General features: G+C 42.4%; 1 protein-coding gene across 1 annotated transcript in view; it reads right to left on the bottom strand.

Annotated features, from left to right (window-relative positions):
• PDIA5 (protein disulfide isomerase family A member 5) overlaps positions 1 to 23414 on the bottom strand; it is a 104096-nt gene that overhangs the window by 45302 nt on the left and 35380 nt on the right. The window contains exons 6-11 of the mRNA XM_074594150.1: positions 20727 to 20819; positions 19386 to 19446; positions 15489 to 15556; positions 10573 to 10664; positions 10397 to 10468; positions 5820 to 5956 (exon numbers count right to left, since the gene is read on the bottom strand). Coding sequence (XP_074450251.1) covers positions 5820 to 5956; positions 10397 to 10468; positions 10573 to 10664; positions 15489 to 15556; positions 19386 to 19446; positions 20727 to 20819 — 523 coding nt within the window. The remainder of the gene's footprint in view (positions 1 to 5819; positions 5957 to 10396; positions 10469 to 10572; positions 10665 to 15488; positions 15557 to 19385; positions 19447 to 20726; positions 20820 to 23414) is intronic.

The raw sequence follows: 23414 nt of genomic DNA, 5'->3' as shown, positions 1-23414 counted from the left end.
ATTCATTCCACATTCAGTGTTGCTTGCTGTTTGGATAACCCACAAGCCTTTAACTTCTAGTTTGCCAGTTTAAATTTAAAAAAAAAATCCTTAATTGAATCATGAATAAGCATGGAAAATCATAAGATTTTATTTATTTCTTTATCACAGACTGCCAATGTTAGGCTGCTGCTGACCTGTGCTGGAAAAGCTATTTTTTCTGGCTCCGCAGTAAATTAATTCTTCAGCCTTTTCAATTCATGGCCTTTCTGTTGAGGCTGCCAACAGATGTACCAATTAGTGCTCACTGCAATGGTAGCTTGCTTTCATAAGGAGCTTTCATAAGGAACCAGTGGAGGTCTGAAAGGGACACTTATTTATTTATAGTTGTAAAACCCAGTTTGAAAAAAACAGATTTGATTTTGTGCGCACATTTTGGGTTTGCTTTACTTTAAATATCAAGTGAGCAATGGATTCCTTCATCCTAATCTCACCACATGCAGCAGGAAGAAACAAAACCAAGACCACTGAAACCAATGATGGTGCGCTGGCAGGGAGAGATCCAAGTCCGCTGTTTGGTTAGAAGCTGGAGGCCTTCAACTTGTATTGGGCTAATTGGCTGGCATTCTTAATAATGAGTCCACAAAGTGGCTTAAAACCTTGTGGTTTAATGCACCAGAGGGAGGAGGGAAGGAGGAAAGGGTGTGAAAAGCTGTTTTTCAAAGCTAAATTGATAAAGCAGCTCCCTGTGCAATTAAAAACCTGCAAGGCTGAATAGTTGGCTTTGGAAAGCACTAACTGTGCAATTTATTGGGCTGGTTTATAAACGGAGAGAAAATATCTGAGGACAGGAAAGGAATTTCACAGACATTTCAACAACACATCAAAACTATAGCGCATTTTATCATCTCAAGATTTATTTTTGCCCTCCCTTCCATTAGGAGGGAACAAGAAAAGGTATATCAGGGCTGCACCTCCATAGCAGTTTCCAAGAACAAATTAAGGAGGGGAAATAAAAAAAAAAAAAAGCACAAAAAAAAAAAAAGCACTGCATTTTCCCTGCCTTCCCTCCTTTATCAAGGGAGTAAAACATGATGGCTTCAATATCCCCCCAAAGAGCACTGACATTTTTCCTAACCTAAAATCCTGCAACTACAGCTTATATAAAGTCTCTGAAGAAGTCCTATGAAGAGGGCTGGGAAGAAGACAGGTTTAACATGAATTTAAGCTCACGTGCAAGGAAGAAATGTGGCAGGAAAAACATTTTAATAGTTTAATCCTTTAAAAATCAAACACCCGCTCACACCAACAGTACAGTCTAAGTGCCTTTTTCCCCTCTGTTACCTCTGGCACCAGTACCGGGCCATGGACTTTGCTACGGCCGATGGGGTATGAGGAGGGAAAAGCAACTTCAAGCAATCATCAGAGGTGACTGACAACCACCACTAATTAGGAGCACAGACTCAGATCTGTGCTTGCTGAAGGTACCCAGGGAGGCTACAGCTCGTGGTGGCGCCAGGACATTATTGTACCTGAGGCTGCAGGAACAGGTACGCTTTAAAATGTTGGCAATGTCATCTGTGTTAACAAAACATAATGAAAAGTAACTCCTGTGCATGAAAAGCAGACACTTTTAGAACCCATTTCTGAATTGACTTTAATTTCAATCCTAGACTTTAAACACCATTCAGTAGCATTTGAATTGACTTATCAGTGACTTGGTTAGGTTTATTTTGTGAAAGACACTGAGATTGTGCTTTGAAGAAAAACGCTGAGAAAAATGTAGAAAGGGAAATTTGTGGGGTTTTATTCCTTTGACAAAACCAAGTCTGAAAGACTGCAAGCCTCACTAATTTGGCTAATATTTTGGGCAGAATTATTTTTAAAATTGCCTTTGACACCTTGTCTGATGGGGACAAATGAAAACAGAAACAGGGCCTTTCTTGTACTCAAGCAATTCAGGAGCACTTTAAGTTCTAGCAAGTCCCTATGCCACTAAAGCATTTAACAACACTTGACCGGCAGTATAACTCAAATTTACAAACATTCAGAACCCAGCTGTCATCTTAGGCATCTAAGTATGTTGATCAGCTGCAGGCTTAGATATCAAGCAGCAAATACAGACATGGAGTCTATATTCTCATTGCTAACACAAGACTACCATAAACTGCATAGGTGCCTTTATGTCGTGGTACAGAAACTGCTTGGTTGGTGTAATATCTCTTCTGTTACAGACTTGGAAATAGGCTCACTAACATAACTGTGCTATCTTGTGTTAGCAAATATGATCAACCCAAGCAAAAACTCCAAATCCTTTGGGTGAAAGGGCCATTTATTTGTTCTTTTGTATAGTGCAGCAGATCTCAGTTCACAACTAAAGTTCCTGGGTACAACAGCAACACATAGAAAAAACACTTCAGGTGTTTTTTCACTGCAAGACTCCAGTCTGACTATATCCAGGATAACACTACGCTCACCACCAGCAATTACAAAATTTCAGCAAAATGCCTGAATAAGGAACACAATGCTGCACACCCTTCGCAGAGGGCTGGGGAAGGAGAGTGCCTTCAGACTCCTGGCTGTTTGGGTCGCTGCTTACCTATGCTACATATTCAGATTTATTGAACATCCTCTTAAGGGCTTCACAAAGGAGTTTCAGAAGGTTAAAAATCCTGCTTTGTGTCCCTAGCGACCTGCAAAACGAAAGCAGGATGGACTTATCCTGCCCACCCACGCTCACCCATGTTTCTCAGGGCCAGCAGTAAGGACTCGAAACAGCACATCTTCTGTTCAGCGCTTGTGCTAAATTATTCCGGAAAAGGTAAAAGGTATTTGATAGCAAGAGGTGCAAGTTGCACGCTGCAGACCTTCCTGGTGTGTCTAAATCACACATAGCTGCTCCAGTTGAACTTACTTATGCTAGGCTGCACTTAACACAAAACGCTGTGACGCCTTTAATTGGGCTAGTAAGTTCAACTGATTGTAAGTAATTATAGTGTGATCCTCAGGGATGATCATTAGTAGTCACAGGCATGGAGACCCAATTGGCCACGTTCATCACAGTGCCTAATTCTGCAGTTCACAGGTAGGTAGCAGGGATGCGTTTGGTTCAGCTGTATCTTCAGCACTTGGAGGAGCGCGGAGAGAGTAACAAGCTTCCAATTCCCCACACATCTTTTAATATTATGCTCTGTTAATGCGCTGGCCATCTGACTATGTAATTAAAGTATCACTGAAATAATTCTCTCTCTAGTAAAAAAGCGTCTCATGAACACAAGATTGATAGTGTGCTAGAAAAACACCAAGTCACATGTATGCTGCATGGTGACACAGGGGCTTAAGTACTTGCTAATTCCAGGCCAGTGTTGAAATCCTCTTGCTTATTCTTAGTTACACAGAAGTATATCCTGAGTTCTGGGCCTATTTTGTATATCTGTTTTAACAATTTTTTTTATTAATACATAATTTGTAGAAGAAACTTTCTCATCCTAAGCTACCAAGATTAAAACAAATAAGATGTTCTCCATTTTTACCGCTTCTTCTACTGGAGTAATTTATTTCCTAATATTCATAAGGTGACTCCATTAGCACATTTTAGAAGTGCTAGGAGAAGATCTTTTAATCATGGAGATAACTGTTTATGATAGTTGTGTGTCATTAATTAGTTTGCAAACCTTACCTTCTCTGCTGAGGATGCCCAGAGAGGATTCTCACTAGCACAGATCCTTTACGCGTGTACAAGCTGGATTCTGCATGTAGGCATACCACTACCACCTGACTGTAAATAAAATGCCCCAAATACTCAAGTTGCATTTAAAATGGAGTTGTTCTGGTTTGGAACATTTATCCCAATCCTGAGCAACTGGAACGTGTTATCAGGAGATTGCAACAGCCTGATTCAGGCATTTGATTTACTTTCCAAAGTACTGCTGTACCTTAGCACAGAATGCCCCTTAGAACAAAACATACCTAGCTAGAAGTTCTCCTCCTCTCCAAATGGGTCATGCAATATTGTTACCACTAAAATTGTATTATTTGTGTTTGAAAAGGTATTAAAAAAAATTAAAAAATGAACAGAGCCCTGTTCAGATTTGTAACTAACTTGAATTTACTATAAAATTTGATTGTAGTTGTGCGCATTCATCTATTTTTAATCAGACTTCCTAAAGGAATAAGGTTTGCAGGGCCAAACTGTCGATTTCTTCCCTCTCTTCCTCCTCACAAATACATGACTGGTCTCCTTTCCCATTTCACAGAATCATAGAATCTTCATGGTTGGAAAGGACCTTTGAGATCATAGAGTCCAACCATACAAACTCAGAAATTTACAAACTCAGAAAACAGAAATGCTTTTAAATACGACTAAATCTCTGTAAACATACAGAGATCTGGGGCTGGAGAGAGAGGACATTTATCCCAAGCCATTGTGCACAGAGAGGGAAAGGAGGGAAATTCAGCAGTTACATTTTTGTTTGGCAGCAGTTGTTGAGCCAAACCAGCGAGCATGCAGCTCCCGAGGAGCAGCAGCCTGTGCCGTCGCTTGCATGCTGGGGTGCATGGAAATCTGGGGAAGGAAGGATTTGGGTAACGAAGGATAACTCCTGAGCAAATCAGGCTTCATCAGTTCTGCTACTTGTGTTTTGGTTTTTAGACCGGGCATTAATCTCCGGTCCCACTTTCATTAGTACAAATAACCCAGTGAACACAGTGACAAAGCAGCAGCCAGTCACCCGCTTCAGTGGATCAAATCCCTAGTCATTTCATCAGGCAAAGGAAATTCATTATGGTACGCTTTTCAAATGAGTCTTATGAGCAGACCTTCAAAAAAGGTATTTTGGAGCTAACTCCTGCTGATTTAAAGGGAAGCAAGACTTCAGCCTCCGTGCCAAGACCCTCCGTTGTTCAGCTGTGAGAACACAGCCCGCCTCCAGAGCCCTAACCTTCAAATCTATACCCATCAAAATGAACACCTCACTCAAGTGCAACTGCCAGCACGGCAGCAAGAGGAGACAGAGGCTGTGTATCACCCAACATAGCAGATTTGAGGCTGAACCTTCCATCGCAGACACAAAGAATTGGTAGAACCAGCTATGGAGCTGAAATAACTTGCATCATAAGTGAACAAAGTGTTTAACACACTATTGCTCTACAGCGTACAGGACGACGATGTGGCTGGAAGAGCTTTCTGAGGGCAACCCCACTGCATTTTATTGCTCAAGCTAAAACCTCAGGTCGTGAAAAAAAAAAAAGTCAGCCTCATGCATTCTCAAACAGTAAGCGGTATCACTACCAGCACTGTATTAGTTCTCAAAAGTCCTGGGGACTTTCTGAACTTAGATCAAGTTTTACCATTACTTCAGCACAATACGCAATGACCACCCCCCACACATTGCAAGAGAACAAACTGCAGCAGAGGAGTGAAAATACTCAAAATGACACACCAGCAGCCATGAACAAGAACTCAGGAGCTCGCAGTTCTCGAGTTGCATAATCCACCAGAGCTCTGCTTTGAAAGCAAGCACCACGCAAAACAAGCTGAAAATGGGAAGTCATGCTGTAAAATTATGAGTCTCAGACTATTTAAGCATCATTACACTCTTCAGCTATGTTTTGACTCAGCCTACAAAGTGTCTCTTCCAGCAGCACATCTCTGTCCTAAACTTGAAGTCATCAACTTCACAAACATTTCATGCCTTGTGTATTTAACAATCATGACAAACAAGAAAAGCCTGGACTTTGAGTTCACGGCTCTGTGAAACCTTCACGGAAAATTATCACTGGTTTTGTTAGCAAACATTTGGCTCAGGGTGCAGAATAGAAAAAAAAACCAACAAACTCACATGGTGCATGGAACATCACTAGCACAGAAGAATGATCTTTTATAAACTTGTCGAAGTCCTCATCAGTCAGGTGATAAACTACATTTTCTTCATCTGCCCAAGGAGTCTCCGGAGCCTGTGGCTGAGGTGCCTGTGGGCTACAAGACAAACAGACACAGCTGAAAACCAGCTCTCTGGTGCTAAGCAGTCATTTTGGCAAGTCAGACTGCAAGGAACCACTTTGTGCAGATGTCCATATGACACGCTAACCCTACTGAACAGCTTCCACAATTGTACCCACCCAGAACTCATAAGCACGGAAACTCAGATAAAACTGGAGGAGGAATGAAAAAAAAAAAAAATCCACAAGAAGCTCAAGAGCACAGACCAGCAACGGAAGGAGATAGAGAGAGGAGATAACCAGGCTGCTTGGATATTACATTATAGAAATCAGATGCATTTTCCGTTACTCTTTTACCCTCCTCAGCAGGATGCTCCTTTTCCCCACAGCATTCACACTTTGTAGTTCACAGGAGCCATTGCAAACGAAAGAAAAAAGTAGCAAGCAGAAAGCGCCAATCTAACCAGTCACCTTGAACACTGACAGCATGATTAGGGCTGACAGGGAAAGAAGGAGGTGGGGTGTTGCGACCAGTAGCTCGCTACACAGACTGTTTCCCCAGGAATATACGGTTTTACCCTGAACAACCCCATGAGGCCTGGGGAAGCATCGTTATGTCCTCACTCAGCAGTAAGCTTGTAGGCCTAATTCAGCAAAGCTACTCAACTGCATTCTTAACCTAAAAGATAAATGACACGTTCTACTGACTTTGCTATCACTGTACATGAGTTTAACCATCTTCGATGGATGAGGGCCAGAGAGACTGCTCAAAGACATGGTGGCAAATCTGGAAACTGAACCCAAGCTGCTCTGGACCAGTTCAGTGCCCATCATCTGGCAGACAATTGTTCTTGGCTTTTATTAACCTACATTAAAAAGAGAATTTGGCAGATGTGAACTAAACTATGTTAACTGACATTTTATTTATTAAAGCAGTGTTCACATAAAGGACACCCAAACATATGAACATTTGGAGCCAGACTTTGAAGCTATCTTATCCTTGCCAGTTGTAGTAATGAGTTCCAAATACCCCCCAAATTCCCCACATTTTTTGGCAAAATACAGATCTGGATGTGACCCCATTGCTGGCGAAAAGAGATTTACTATTTTTGATTAAAATGTATCATTGTGTTAGCTGCCTGGAACAAGGAATGGCAAACGGATGATAACTCATTTATCCTGCCTTGCTCATTTTTAGGCTGAAAGCCTAGTTTGATAAAAAAAAAAGCAGTGGAGATACACAGATTCAGATAGCAAATTCTGTTGATGTAAGCAATGGGTATGATCCAAGAATATTAAGCAACCCATGCAAAACTGCGATGCATACCTCTGCTGCTGCTTATATGATAAACAAACCAAGAAACAAACATCAAAGCAAAGATGGGAGCTGCACTCAGCCAAGCAGCTGAGAAAGAAAGAGAGGCAGGTCCCCATCCACAAAAGTTTACTCTCTAAAAGCTTAGCAGATAATCAGTTTGCTTGTTGCTAAACCTGTAAGGGAGCAATAATCTGCAGGTATCCTGACAGAGTGAAGGCTTTCCAGAAAATACCATGACACTTAGGAATTTGGAAGGGGAGTTGGGTTGAGTAGGCAGAGCATGATGAACATGGACACAGTGGCTACAAAGCACTGGGAGAATGCTGTGTTTAGCGGGGCCTGGCATGACCTATTTCAGTAAGGAATTAGTAAAGCAAGGCACAGGATGTTTATTCAAATGGCCCAATTAAAAATGCTGTGTATGCTAATAAGCCTACACAGGAGTTGGTAAGAAGCACCTCAAGGCCTAGAGGAAGCAACAAGCAAATTCTAAAGTGTCATTTAAAACTGAGACGAGGCATATCCAATGCCTGAAGACCAAAAATAGGATGACAGAAGCCTGGAAGAGTTATCAAGAGCTAATTCAATTAAGAACATGTTCTTGATTTAACTGCATAGATGGTGTTATGGAAGGGCCCGAGAGAAGTCCATAAAAACAGCAAGACAAAGTAAGCAGCTATTGAAGACAGCAAGAAGCTGTCTGGCTTGCCTACCATCCAAGCTGATAAGCAGCGTATCAGATTAAAAAAAAAAAAAAGGAATTGTGGTATGTACAAGATAGCATCTCTGCATTAATAATGCTGCATGTTGCAGTAAGGCTGTATGATGGTTTCTCTCTATCAACTCATAAAAACATCTGAAACTCCATAAGATAGTAGCCAGTGCCTATTAGGGAGATAAGAGAGGTTAAGTATCTGTAAGACTGATGCATTAGCACACTTCAGCATAAGAAAGAAGCATCTTCGATAAGAAGTAAAAGAAAAGGTGTTGGAGCCCTCCAAACTAGCAGCTCTTGTTCTGAGAGGAAAGAACATGGAAAACATTCTTTCAATAATTTAAATAATTCTAACCTTCATTAAGTTATATCATGCCCTCCCCAAAACATTAGCGTAGATAACCACTTTCAGCACTTTACCAGTGCTAAAAACATTTAAAGGGAAAAAGCAGAGAAGGGGGAGAGGGAAAACAGTTGCTCTTCTGCTGTGCGTACCTAGTGTCCACAAAAAATAGGTCATTTCATGCGGCTCAATATCTGCTGGATTCTCTTTTGAGAATCTGCAATGACAGCACACACGTGCACAGTATAAAAACACATTGGCTTTCCTCAACATGGGCTGCCACGTACACTCTGGCACTGCTGTGCCACTGCTCTGCAATGTCTTGCATCAGAGTGACTTCCTGACGTGATTTTAATATTATACTATTCTGAAATATACCCTATACACCCTGCAGCTATCTAATTACACTATTTGGCTTTCCTAAAAAGCCCTCGCCATACCATTTGACTACTAGTACTGCAGATTCCTCAGAGTAATATAATATTATGCATGTAACAGATTTACCTCGTATATCGGTTTAATTGCAACATCCATTACTGGCAAAATTCAAGTATGTATAATTTCTCAATGTAGTTTCCTTAAAAGTTGTACTTATCATAGAAAACAGGGGCAAGAAGGCTACTGCTCAGATCATCTTTGGGGAAACTAATAAGCATGCACTAACACTAAGTGAGGCCGAACAGCTGTCTTTAGCTCTGGACTGCTGAAATATCAGCCAAAGCCCACAGTGGCTTGTTAGCAGAGATTATCATTGGAAAGAGCTTGCAGCTGTTCTGTTTTGCCTCCAGTAGCTGTGTTCACTTGCTGTCACAGCACTGATATAAAGGCCCTGCATATTACAGGGATTATCTGGATATTATGTGGGCAGACAAGGGAAAAAACCCACCCCAAACATCTAATGTTTCACATGTGGTAGCCAAGAGATAACCACATCCTTGCAAAACTGAAAAGCATAATAAAGTGCAGGTGATGGAGTCATATCCTTGCTGATCGTCTCCTCAGCATTGCTGCAGTTGCCATCTTGATTATTCATACCTGAAGGCTTAATGGACTAAATGAGGCTTAAAGAGTACGGCTAAATTCCTGCTCTTGGATCCACTGTGCCGTACTTGCCTGCAGTATTTATACCTCCTGATGCTAACAGGAACGCTGCTGTCACTTCATTTGTGGGTTCCCAATGCTGAAGCACCTAGCCTACCACTGCTGAAGACCCTGGGCTGCCTGCAACCATACCTGTGTCCCCAGCACAGCCCCGCTGGTACAGCAGGACAGTTATGATAAGCCATATTATCACAGCAGTTTGCAACTTTCTATTCTTTCCCATGCGTTCGTTTCCTTTATTAGCTTCATTTCAAGATTATACCTGTGGCTGCAGCAAACAAGGGAGGGTTACAAAGATGACATAATGCCCAAGGGCCGAGGGCTAACTGGTATTTCTCCATCACCAGCTCTCTCCAGCTGCTCTATCAGCTTCGCTGGCAACATGCCAATTTGCACCAGCTGAAGAGCAACTATGCACACACTCACACACTCTTCTGTCTCTCTCTCAACGGCTAGTCCCATAGGCTCATTCAGCTCCCAAAATATTTATGACTGCAAATAGCTCTTTTTAGGTAGAACAAGATGCTTTCAACGCCACTTCATGACATGACAGGAAACACAGACTTTGTAAAAACAACTAGCAATCTGGGGTGCCTTGATCTCCGGGTTGTCTCTGCGAGACACTCTAAAGGCTACAGGTAAAGGTTGAAGAACCAATGAGTACTGCAGACTTGGCATACACATTTTTCAGGCACCCAAGACCACTGGAAATGTAAGTTGGCATTTTTAAGGAAGCTGAGATCTGTGTATCTGCATTTATTTTGGTCCACAGATGGTCTCCTATAACAGACAAAATGCAATTGTAAAATGCAAGGCATGCATGCTAAAAACCAAACATTAGGCAATCTCTCTGTACTAGTTTATCCAGTCTCAGTGGGGTAGTTTTATTTGCTCTTCTGAGCGGAGGGAATGAGGGAGAGATGGCTGTTCCTAGATCATTACATTCTGTAAATAATGAAGAGTACATAAAAGGTGGAGTGTATGAAGTTCAATGCCTTACTTTTTCAGCCACTCTGCTATATCTGCTGCGGTAGCACCATAGTTCTCAAAGTGGAACAGGAACTTTCCTTTCCTGTTAAAGCAACAAAACAACGTTTAGTTCTTGCCCTGGAAGATAAGAACATGCAATTATAGTTGAGTGTATGATTTCTAAACTAGTAGCAAAACATAACTGACTCAAAATAGCAGATTGTAGGATATCCCCGGACATTGTATTCTTCCTTTATCCTTTCAAATTCAGCAGCGTAAACATTCATCCCCGCAAGAACCTGAAAAAACAGAGCATAATCATATTGATTCTTACAATACAGCAGGAACATTACTACTTTTTTTAAAGAGTTAAGTAAAAACAACTAAGTTCTGTGCAGATTCTGATTTCTTGCTGTAAAGCAAGGAGATCTCTGTAAAAGGCAGTGAAGTTTTTCTCATTTTGTGCAAGGGGGGACAGAGCAATATTTCAGTCCAGTCCACAGAAAGCAAACGCCAATCAACTTGTCACCTCCTCCTTGCTCTGGAAGTGTCTCTGTTTCTTTTTATTCACCCACTAACAGAAATATCTAAAGGGAATTCTCTCAGTCACACTACTTGTGCTCCTCTGTGTGTTTGGATTTTAATCTACAAGCCTGAGTACATACCTTAGTTTGCATCCACGCATTAGCTAGGACGCAAGAATTTCCACTCTCATCTCTCTGGTTTCCACTACAGCAATGAATTTACAGTCTCAGCTACTGTCCAGAACCAACCAAGCACTGGCATTATCCCATTTCAAAAATGCACTTACTGAATGGCAAGAGGAAATCAGCATTACTTTGATGTGAAAGTAAAACGTGCCATATTTCCATGAGCCCAGGAAATACCATAGAGCATTTATATGCTTTAAATATGTTAACTTAGCTGACCAGTAGGGTATAATGAGAGTTAAGAATTAACCTTGTCCTACAGATATCACAAGAGGGGCACAAAAGCATAGTAGCTTTTCAAGCTAGCATGTGAAACAAAAGCTTCTCCTCTTTCCTTACCTCTGTCCTAACCCACCCTCCACCTCAAGAGCCCTTCATCCTGAGCTTCAGGCTCGCCTGAAGTCACACCTGTGACTTATCCTGTGCCCCGTCCAACTGTCTTCCAAAAATTTCTGACTTGAGAATTTGAACATGGGACCGATTCTGAGTTTCTGTGGGTGTGGGATTCACGCAGAGGCTGTCAAACCTTCAACCAGGGAGTTGCTGAGATACCACTTCATGATTAGCTTAGTTTAATGGCATTGATGGCTTAAGTCATTTTAGCAGAAGGATCTTAATCCAAGCCCCTCCTCCCTCCCCCTCCAAAAACCAGGATTTTCTCCTTCTAGCTGAAACACCACATCAGAATTTAATACCGAGTTCCTGACTGCAGCAAACTGCACACACCAACCAAATGTGCTCAGAGCCAGCATGAAATAAATCTAAAAGCAGAAAATCCTCATTTGAAGGTCAACCTTTTCCTTTCCAAGAATGTGCTGGAAAGTCACAAAAAGATAGTTTGTTTTGTCTCCCCTATCCTGAGAAAGGACAAAGGAAAGATAACTGAGAAGAGTACAGCAATAGGGTTTATACTGGCTGGCCAAGTATCTTTGAATTTTCCTTGTAGTTCCAACAACCAGATTGACTTAATTCACATGAGATCATCTAGACCCAATTCTCCCCTTCCCTCATCCTCTGTGTCACCACTTGAGGGTAGGTAAATGCAACAGACAGTGGCTGCTTTATAAAGTGAGAACCAGGTTTGTCAACTAATTGCCTCATAAACCATCAGTCTAACAGATTTCGTGATCGCCGTGAACCTTCAGAGGATTTACTAGGTTTTAAATGGACATTCCCAGCCATTTCAGATACTCTGCCATATTTCACTGCGCCCACTCACCCTGCAGTGACTGACACAAGTCAATAACTTGGATTCATTCTGATGTTCATACATCATACGAAGCATACTTAGCAAAAAGCCTATTACAATGGGATTCAATTTTAATGACAAAAGTTAACGGCTTTAGCTGGCCTATAATCACAGAATTATGTAACGTCAGGCTGTCAGGGACCATCAAAACACACCTACTACCCAAAGTTAGGATCCTCCCTCTATACCTAAGCTGCTCCTGCCAGATGTTTAGCTAATTTGCTTTTAGTAAATGACTGAATGACCCTAACTTCAATTTAAGTCCATTACCTCTTGTAGCAGCCACAGCAGACGCGAAGATTAGTTTATTCCTTTCACCTCTGCAATTTGACATATTTCAACACTTCTCTGCTCTCCACCAAGCTACCTATAACCTAAAGCAACTCTGAGCATTTCCTAGCTGGCCATGTCTTCTGGGCTTCTGACCATTCCTGTTCTACTGTGACACACCCCTCTGACCTTGACTCATAGTTTTCTTGATGGGATTGCTCCAAAACTGGTACCTCTCACCACTACTTGAAACCTTCCTAGAGCCAAGTTTAATGAACAGATTAAACAAAGGTTTCCTCTGTCTGGTATCTGAAATAAGTGTAGGAACTTTATGCGTCTCAATTTTCATGTTTTTACCAAAAAAAAAAAAAAAAAGACAAGCATTAAAGGAAAAAAGCACTCAAAGCATACACTCAAGCCAGTCTTTACTGAGTATAACACCGGCACACTCATGAAGTCCGTGGGCATTAAGGAGATGCTGAAGTGCTTTGCTGACCACCAGTTCCTCCCTGCACCGGGGCCATAGTGTATTGGTGACAGTCACCCGCCTGAGCTCACCTTACCCACAAACCATGGGAATCTCTCGTGCTAAGGACAAAATAAGCCAACTTCTGATTTGGAGCCCCGTTTTCCCTTCTGCACTGGGTGGAGTGGAATTGCAAGATCTAAACCCAATGTAACACTGAAAATGCCACCCTGCCTTCTTCTCAGTAACAGTTCTGGGACAAGAAGCAACCAGTCCCAAGAGAACACAGCAACCAGTGACAGGTACAGGTCACCTTTTCATTTATATGACCTATTAAATAGCCAATGCTGTACTTAATTTTCCTGCTATGTAATAGCAATAATCGCTTTTGAGCCTGGCATATCCTGGCAGCTAATGACAGGTCAGATTAAAAGGCCAAAACTTCAGCTCATCCAAACCAATCATAAACTTTCCAGCAAAGTCTGATCTGGAGGTCAACATCGCTCTAAAGGTATCCCATGGATAATTTATTATGGGTACAGCGCAGTTAATTTTAGGGGCAGCAAACTGTGTACACATCCCACTCAGGAAGCTAATTAGGTCAAATTTAGATGAACGGACCGATTTTTCTGAAAGACACAGCTGGCAGTGGCACAACCGGACTTTCCTCTGAACTAATCCTGCACTAAAAACACTCAAGTGCAAAACCCAACCCTGAGCCGAGCTGCATCAAGCACAGGCACTGCCAGCCTCAGTGCTGTGCCACAGCCCTGACACTCAGCTGTGCAGGATTAGCCCAGATCTACAGAAACCATTTCCAAGTGAGGAAGGAAATAATCAAACTAGAATAGATTTAGAGTTTAAATTCTCCGGTCTGAATTTAATAAAACGAGCTGGGCATGGACAAGGAAGGGATAACTGCAGGAGAAGACAGCGCTCTGCAGCATGCCTCCTCTCTGGCATGATCTCTGGAGGTGATTCTTTACATTCCTAATTCCTGCCCACCCTATGCCTCGCGATCTACCCGCTGCGAACGACAGGACTGCCTTCCCAAAGACCGCAGCACACACTCCACCGAGGGGAGATGGCATTAGAGTGCTGCCTGGCTGGATGAAAACCCACTTGAAAATATCTTCAAGGGTTGTACCATGTCCTAAATAAATCTGAACAACTCCCACTCATTTCAGCCCTAAGCAAACAAGGATTTAGAGAAAACACTTCTGAAAAACAACTTGTTGGAAGAACGTGGGGGAGTCTGACAGCACTCAATGCTTGTGAGCAGCACCGGCCAGAGCCGCCCTAGCAATGCCAGAACCGCAGTGCTTCACCTCCTCAAATTGTGCCAGGGGAGGTTTGGATTGGGTATTAGGAAAAATTTCTTCACCCAAAGGGTTATCAAGCACTGGAACAGACTGCCCGGGGAAGTGGTTGAATCACCATCCTTGGAGGTATTTAAAAGACATGTAGATGTAGCACTTGGTTTAGTGGTGGACTTGGCAGTGTTAGGTTTATGGTTGGACTCGATCATCTTAAAGGTCTTTTCCAACCTAAATCACTTTATGATCTTTTCTCCTAATCATATGCCACCTCTCCTGAGGAAACCTGTAAACTTGACAGTGAATGATCCAACAGGTAGGATCAGACCAAATCCAGCTAAAGCCATGAAAAAATACTCATGTATTATTGGTATCATATAAATTATACATTAAGCACATTATAAAACCTTGACTAGAGGAGTGCCTTTGACTTGCTTAGAGAGATCAATACACCTTATTAGTACAAACAGGTAACTAAATTATGGTGACTGCTGTTGATGGATTTTGTTATGGTCAAAACTTATTTTCATCTCCATCTGGTATGAATGCTAACTTTGTTGACAGAGCTATAACCATAAGATCTTATTAATGCTTATGCTTAACAGCTAGCTAGGACGATCAGTAGCTAACATAGTGAAATCCCCCTCCCATTACACTGTGATTCTCCACTAAAAAAGTAGGTTAATTATCACTAAAAGGGCATCCATCCTTGATCCCTCAGTAAAGCATCAGGCCAAAAATCTTATCAAATGCATTACAGCAAACATTTCTTTATTTATCGTTACCAACATGAGCTCAACAGGACTACAGACTCACAAATTAGAAGCTAAACATGAAACTACACAGTATCAGAGCCTGTTTTTCTATGTCAAGAACTACACTGGAGCTAAAGGGTAAATGAGTTAACATCTCATTCTCCAAAGTTTTAAAAAGAATAAAAAGCAAGAGAGAGAATCCTGAAGGGATCTGGAACCAAATCATTCATTTTTGTTTTGTTTCAACTTGCTTAAAAATTCCCCAGTTTGATAACTATTTGTGGTTTTAAATACTAAAAAAAAAAAAGCGTTAAAATAATTTTTTAAGTTTTATATAAATCTTATCTTCTTACTTACATATTTACCCTTCAGTTCTGTGGCTGCCTGCTGGTAAGATGGCATCATTCTCTTACAAACTCCACACCCTGATAAAAAAGAAATTGTCTAAGTAATATGCCAACAATTCTATTCAGATTGTTCTACAGGATCTATGTTCCAAAGCATATGAAACTGCATTTTTTTTTATACAATAAATTTTAAACCAAAATTCCTTGTCTATTTCATGGAATAATTATTAGATTACTAGTTTCTAAGCATGTTACTTCTTGTTACATGCAGCTGGTTTTGCATGTTTTTCAATCTATTCATTTTCATACTCATTTCTCATCACAGTTTTGTAAAGTGTAACACCATCTTGTATTCCTCAGGCTCTGAGCTGAGACCAGAGGGGAACTTAAGATGAACCTCACATTTCAAAAGTCAATGGAAGATGTCACACTTGTGAACTCAAACAAAAAGCTTTGTGCGTTTCTGGTCTTTAAGGGGGGTGTGGGGGGTTGGGATGTACTTCAGATTCATCCCAGCTTAACAAGTCTTTGAAATTCATTTGAGAGACATTTCCTAAACACATTAAACAGACATCAAAAGTTAAACAGTGCTCTGTTAATTGGGAAGACATAACTCAGAAGAAGCAACAGCCCTTGAAGGATACAATAACTTTATGTGCGGAGAAAAATACAAACAGCAAGTGAGGAAGACTACCAATGTATAGCTGGAGTGTGCTAAGAGCTGTTTGAAGACGCTCTGGAGTGCTAAGCAGATTAGCACTAAATCACCTTGTAAGCAGCAGGTTTCATCCTTGCCAAGTAAAATATGTGCCTGCACATGGGAAGGGGCAGGAGGAAGAGGCAGCATGAAAGAAAGGAAGCTGCGGCCAAGCACTTCAGACACTCTTTGTGGAAACTCTTGGGTCCACCATGGGATAGTAGTCAACATTTTTATTCTGGTGAAGAGACCACAGTTTTGAAAATATCTTCCAGAAAGGAGGAACAGATTTTGCAGCCACTGGTTTCGGATCACATCAGCATGCCTCGGAGGAACATCTTTTAATCAGAGGAAAGAGAGATCTTGTTTCTGTGGTCTTTCCACCTTTGATCTCTCTGCTCAAATTGCCAGTGAGGTTGTTAAATTAGGGCTGGTCAAAATGACGATTTCTTGGTGGGTGCAGACCACTCATTTGAGCCCCCCTGAGATCGTGCGCTTCCTCCAAACCACTGGACAGACATCAAAAGATGCAAGTTGTTAACACCATCTTCTGGATCTTCTGTTTTTTCTCTCTTCAGCAGCCTCAGGCCCCAAACTTCCCCAGTTATTGATCTATCTCTCTCCAACCTCATGCCACTCCCTGGACTCCCTTCTGGAGCACAGGCACGTACCAGCCTCCTCCACCCAGCCATCACCCCTATAGTCTTTGCCTTCCCAGCTCTGCCACTGCTCCCAAACCCACTTCAGTACAATCTCTCCTGCCTACGTGTTTCTGGGTTATACTGTTCAGGATGCTGTCAAGCCACATATATCCCTATACAGGCATAAAAGGGTAACCTCAAAAAAGTAATTTTCTTCTGCTCTTTTTACTTGTATTTTAACTCAAAAGGAGGGGCTTAATAAACACATATTAGTTTTTCCACTAATAAACACTCCATTTTTATAACATAATTGAAAACAGGGCTTTAAACAGCTCCTTTTTGTTGCCAAATCCAGGCCATCTCCTGCAGGAGTCTTCTTTGACAGTTAACTACAAATAAACCTAAATGCCTATAAGTATACCTAATTTTTCATGTTTAGTGCTGTCTGACTTTATAATATAGGTCCGAAAGTACAGTGAATGGTCTCCGAATGACAGGTAATATCTTCTAAGGAAAGCATGCCATTGCTCCGAGTCATTTTACCCAGACCAAGCATTCCTGAAATATTAAAGAAACTACATTTAAGTTTGCAGTGGCTTTCATCTCCCTCTGCACTGGTACGTAATGAAAGAGCCCATTTCCTATGAATCTGCCACAATGAATCTAAAGCCCCTGCTTCCAACAAAGCAGAGAAATAATGCAGCTGTCTTCGCTATAGCTCCCCAGACAAAGTCTCTGATGTCCTCTCGTGCCAAAGACCTCCCTGACTCACCCCTTACAAGTAAAGAAAAGCAGAATTTCCTTTAGTGACCAGCCTTGATTTGCCGCTCCCAGTTATGAAAGGTAACACCTGTATGTAACCAGTAACTTCAGCTGCCCAAAGCCAGTATCTTAATGCAACTGCAGGATGTATTCTGTCTTCAGTAACAGGAGTAAGAAAAGAAAAATTGGACAAGAACCAAGTCTGAAGGTCTCGTGTGTTAAATAAAAGATGAGGGAGTTAAGAACTGTGAAATCAGAGGGGAGAAAAAAAAAAACTTACAAGTAGGCTTCCTTCACAGCAGTTTAGAAAGCAGCAAAAGTATTACAGCACTGAAGACTAGCAGGTGTTTTGCCACTTCAAAAGAAGAGAAACTGGAAGGAGGAGGGTTTCTGGGGGAATTGTTCAAAGAGAACGAAGGGTTAGATAAGGCACATTTCAGGAAGAGACTCAGTTGCGGAAAACAATCACTCATGATACAGGTAAACTGTGAAAGCACTCTGCAGCTGAACTCTCCCTGAAGGGGTGATTTACAGGCACAGCAGGCATATTGTCTCCTGCTGATGCTAAGGCAGCAGCGACTGGGAGCGACCATGCACCATGCCAGGCTACGTAGGACCATCCTGCTGCAGAATCTGAAGGCATGGAGCTGCAACTAATTTTAATAAAGGAAAAAACATTGTCTTAGAGATGCATCAAACTAAGTCTTGGGCAATTCTGGCCACCTTGGCAGTACTCAGATGAGACTAAAAAGGCAGAAAGGCGTTTCAGGCAGTAATTACAAGAGAACATACACCGAGAAATATCAGATAATGCTGCCATGGGATACAGTTTTGAAGAGAATCAGAGAACAAATTGCTAGTGGTCCCTAACATCAATTTTCCTATCAGGGCAGTGCTGGGAGGCTTCTCTAGCTTAGGCCACACGTTCATTTCTGTCTCATGGCTCCCCTCCTTTCCAGCCAAACAACAACTCCAGTGCAACACCAGCTTGTTTTGAAGAGCTGGAAAGCCCCTCACATACCAGTCACCAGGAAACATAAAAAAAGCAGCTCTAAGTCTGCAAAATCAAGGAATAAGCGGCCAACGCAATGACAAGATTGCAGCAATATAAAGTCAAGGTCACAAAAGAAATGGAATGACTGCAATGTGCTCTTCTCTTTCCTTGCTGTCCCCCTGCCCTGAAGTTCCACTTGTATTCAGGTTAATCCTGCCCATGTGGGTAGGAACACCCAGGCTGCCTCCTGGATGGAGTAGGAAAGATGTTCCTGCTCCCCACCACTGCACTGTTCCCTCTGCCTGCAGTTACGAAGAACAAATATGTTGGCTTTTTTCAACTCCACAGTCTCCTCTAGAGATCTTTTGCTTGTGTTGAACCAGCTTGTCTTATGCTATGTCCCAAACTGCAAAAGTAAAAAGCGTGTGCGATACCCATTTGCACTTACAGCTCTGTACAGGCCAGAGAGTTAGGCACTCTTAGACAGATGTATTAACACTTATGCACTCAGTGTACAGCGTTCCTGTCTTGTACAACACAAATCTAGAAAAGACATTGGGTAAGAAATTACAGAAAGCAGCTACTTAAAAGAACAACAAGCAAGGGTCATCACCACAAGAGAAAGAGGCAAGACTAGGATACAAGCAATGGACAGCTAGGGGAAAACTGAGGACAAACAGGCACAACAACACAAGGAGCTGAATGATTAAGATGCGACAAGACAGTATTAGTGAAGCACAGGTGAGGCTTCTACTCGGACATCTCTCAGTAGAGAAGGGAGAAAGAGGTAACAGGACATGCTGGGTTACTTACATGGGGCATAGAACATCATCAGAAGGGGTTTGTCTTCCTTCTTCAGAAGCCGTCTCAATTCCTAGCGAATGAACCAAAGAAAATAAAAACAGACCTATACCCAAGAACACCTCTTATTACTTGTGTTACAAATTTAAAAAGTTAATATATATATTGAGAGAATATAGGCTCATTTATCTTAGGGAAGAGGAGTCATCTTTCCTAACAGACAAGACTTGAGTTTCTTCTCCTTGCTCAATTTTAACTTGAAAGTTTGCAAAATTTATTATAGACTTGAATATCTGCTAAATACCCTAGACCAATAACTTCACTGTTGAGACGTGGAAGTTGCATGGCTTGGTTTATTCTCACTGCAGAATCTCTGACTGGAAACTTTTTCTTCCCTGACCCACCCAAAAAGCCATACTCTAATTCAGAAAGTCAGACTCGATAATAAACAAACCAAATGCAGTTACCACACTATGAAACCTTGTCAGAGCTATGAGAAGCCATAAGAATAGATTTTTCAGTACCAGCATGACACAGAAACTAGATGAAGTTTTGAAATTGAATGCAACCCTTGGAAGGCTTCTAATAGAGTACAGAGGGTGAACATTAAATATTAATCTTCCTACAAAAACTGAATGTCAAAATAACTGTTTCTAATATTAAAAATGAAAGCTAGAAAATTGAAGAGGCCCTTTACGAAACACCAGCTAGAGTCCAATCAATTAAAGTTTTAAAAATCTATAGACTAGAAAACTAATACAAAAGACCAAGCTGATTACATTGGAGAGAAAATAATGGGTAGCTCTGTGGTGGCACTGGCCTTCTTAAGGTAGTTTCATCGTATTTGCTGCTTTCCCACTTCACACTGAGAGGACAGTTACTGTACCAGGTTAAATCACTCAAGATCTGGATTCTGTTCCTTCCTGCTCCAGACTTCCTGAGACACCCTCAGGCACGTGAAGGAACCCAAGGTTTAATGAAAACCTGCAGTTTTAAGAGCAGCATTTTACCTCCTACTTGCATCCTGCAGTGACTGCATCTTGCAAGCCGCTACACTTTCCTTAAGACAAACAGGTCTCTTTTGCCACACCATCCACAATACTTTGATACTTGCCACGCAGCTGGTAGATTAATATCACGACCAAATGAGACGAAGGTGGGAAGTGAGAGACTTTATAGTTATCACAAACCACAAACTTTGTCAAGTCACTTAAAACAGTTTGGGTCCTTTAAACTTCCCTTCCAAAGAAAGGAAATAATGATGCTTCTTCATTAATAATTAACACAAACACAGACACTCCCTTCATCCCATCTATTTATAAAACATATAGAAAAATCTATCTGCTAATGTACCTTTTCACTGTCAACATGCACAACATCTTTGGCTTCGGGATCCTCCTCCCACAGTGGAGCACCTTCTGGATCCTTGAGAAAGGCCACCATAGACTGTAATAAGCAGAGGAAAAAAGCTTTTAAAGCAAAGTGAATGGAAACCATGAGACATCCAATCTCAAATCTATGCTGTCATGCAAACCTCATCTAATTAGTGCAGTGCCTTTGCTTTTCCGTACACGTATTCATCTGCTCTAATGCAAATGAACACAAATCTACTGCAGAACCAAGTGATACATGGGTGTGCACCTTCCTCAAAAACGGTATCCCAACTTACCAGTTCACATCTCCACTACAAAACTGGGTAAAACAGCGTGGAAGTACACCAGCACACAGGCAGTAGCTTCAAGGATCCTTCAGAGAGTTCTTTCGATGGTACTAGATCTGCAATACTTCCACAGTTACTCCCTGGCTTAGCAGGAAAGATTTCTCTTTATATAGTGGTCAGGTTCCCATGCCCTTCACCATATCTCAGTAACCTTTGAATCCAATAGGACTAGTTGGAGTGCACACTGATACTCGCTGTGAGCAAAAGCAATGAACTCCACACTTACAGATCAAACTGCTTATTTGGTCAAAGGAAGAATAATCCACCAATAGTTCCCTCTATGACCCACCTACCTAGAAACTGCACTCCATGGACTTTTAAGTTGGACAGTAAGAAGTAAACGTGACAAGAGAAGTGGGAAATATGAGACCCTGATTCTGCAGCTCCCATATTCAACAAGCTGAGTACACATGCCTACTTTACAACTGCTTTACCCAACTGACACACAACCAACAATCCATTTCAGCAGACCACAGATATTCTCTTTATTGTAAGGAAATACTCTCTGATGGTTCTGATTTTAGCCTGAGGGAAACTCCAGCCCTCCAAAGTCAATCAGATGCTCTTCATGGATTCCAACAGAATCGTACTGCCCCCCATTTCCAGTTGTACATGGAAGCACAGGCTTGATCACTGTTATCTTTGGATGTCTGTGCTCTAGGACACATAATACTTGGTTTTCTGTGTTTGTTCACCACTCAGATTGACCTCATTCCTTTCCCTGTGGCATTCATTGTAGGTATGTGTCTATCCCTACTATGTAGGGAAAAAATCAGGAGGGCCAAAGCCCAGCTGGAGCTAAACCTGGCTTCTGTTGTCAAGGACAACAAAAAAAGCTTCTATAAATATATTAGCAATAGGAAGAGGACTAAGGATTATCTCTGTCCTCTAGTAGATAGGGCCGGCAACATAGTGACCAAGGATGAGGAAAAGGCTGAGGTACTTAATGAAGTCTTTGCCTCAGTCTTCATCAGTAGGACCAGTTGTTCCCTGAGCACCCAGACCCCTGAACTACAAGACAGGGATGGGGAGCAGAATGAAGCCCCCGTAATCCAAAGGGAAACGGTGAGGGACCTGCTTCAGCACCTGGAGGTGCACAAATCTATGGGGCCGGATGGGATCCACCCAAGGGTATTGAAAGAGCTGGCGGAGGTGCTCGCCAGGCCACTTGGTATCATTTATGAGCAGTCCTGGACAACCGGGGAGGTCCCAGCTGACTGGAGGTTAGCAAATGTGACACCCATCCACAAGAAGGGCCGGAAGGAGGATCCGGGGAACTACAGGGCAGTCAGTCTGACCTCGGTGCCTGGGAAGGTCATGGAACAGATCCTCCTCAGTGCCATTACACGGCACATGCAGGAGAACAGGGTGATCAGGCCCAGTCAGCATGGGTTTGTGAAGGGCAGGTCATGCCTATCAAACCTAATATCCTTCTATGATAAGGTGACCCACTTAGTGGATGAGGGAAAAGCTGTGGATGTTATCTACTTGGATTTTTGCAAAGCTTTTGACACTGTTTCCCACAGCATTCTCCTGGAGAAACTGGCTGCTCATGGCCTGGACAGGTGTACTCTTCGCTGGGTAAAAAACTGGCTGGATGGCCGTGCCCAGAGAGTGGTGGTAAATGGAGTTAAATCCAGTTGGTGTCCAGTCACAAGTGGTGTCCCCCAGGGCTCGGTGCTGGGGCCGGTTCTCTTTAATATCTTTATCAATGATCTGGATGAAGGGATCGAATGCACCCTCAGTAAGTTCGCAGATGACACTAAGCTGGGCGGGCGTGTTGATCTGCTTGAGGGTAGGTTGGCTCTGCAGAGGGATCTGGACAGGCTGGACCGATGGGCTGAGACCAATGGTATGAGGTTCAACAAGGCCAAATGCCGGGTCCTGCACTTGGGACACAACAACCCCATGCAGCGCTACAGGATTGGGGCAGAGTGGCTTGAAAGCAGCTCGACAGAAAAGGACTTGGGAGTGTTGGTGGACAGCCGGCTGAATATGAGCCAGCAGTGTGCCCAGGTGGCCAAGAAGGCCAACAGCATCCTAGCCTGTATCAGGAATAGTGTGGTGAGCCGGACTAGGGAAGTGATCATCCCCCTGTACTCGGCACTGGTGAGGCCCCACCTCGAGTACTGCGTTCAGTTTTGGGCCCCTCGCTACAAGAGGGACATTGAGGTGTTGGAGCGTGTCCAGAGAAGGGCTACAAAGCTGGTGAGGGGCCTGGAGGACAAACCTTATGAAGAACGACTGAGGGAGCTGGGGTTGTTTAGCCTGGAGAAGAGGAGGCTGAGGGGAGACCTTATCACCCTCTACAACTACCTGAA

This window comes from Larus michahellis, chromosome 7, assembly GCF_964199755.1.
Source record: "Larus michahellis chromosome 7, bLarMic1.1, whole genome shotgun sequence".
Classification (NCBI taxonomy): domain Eukaryota; kingdom Metazoa; phylum Chordata; class Aves; order Charadriiformes; family Laridae; genus Larus; species Larus michahellis.
This window is presented reverse-complemented; position numbering and strand designations above follow the sequence as displayed.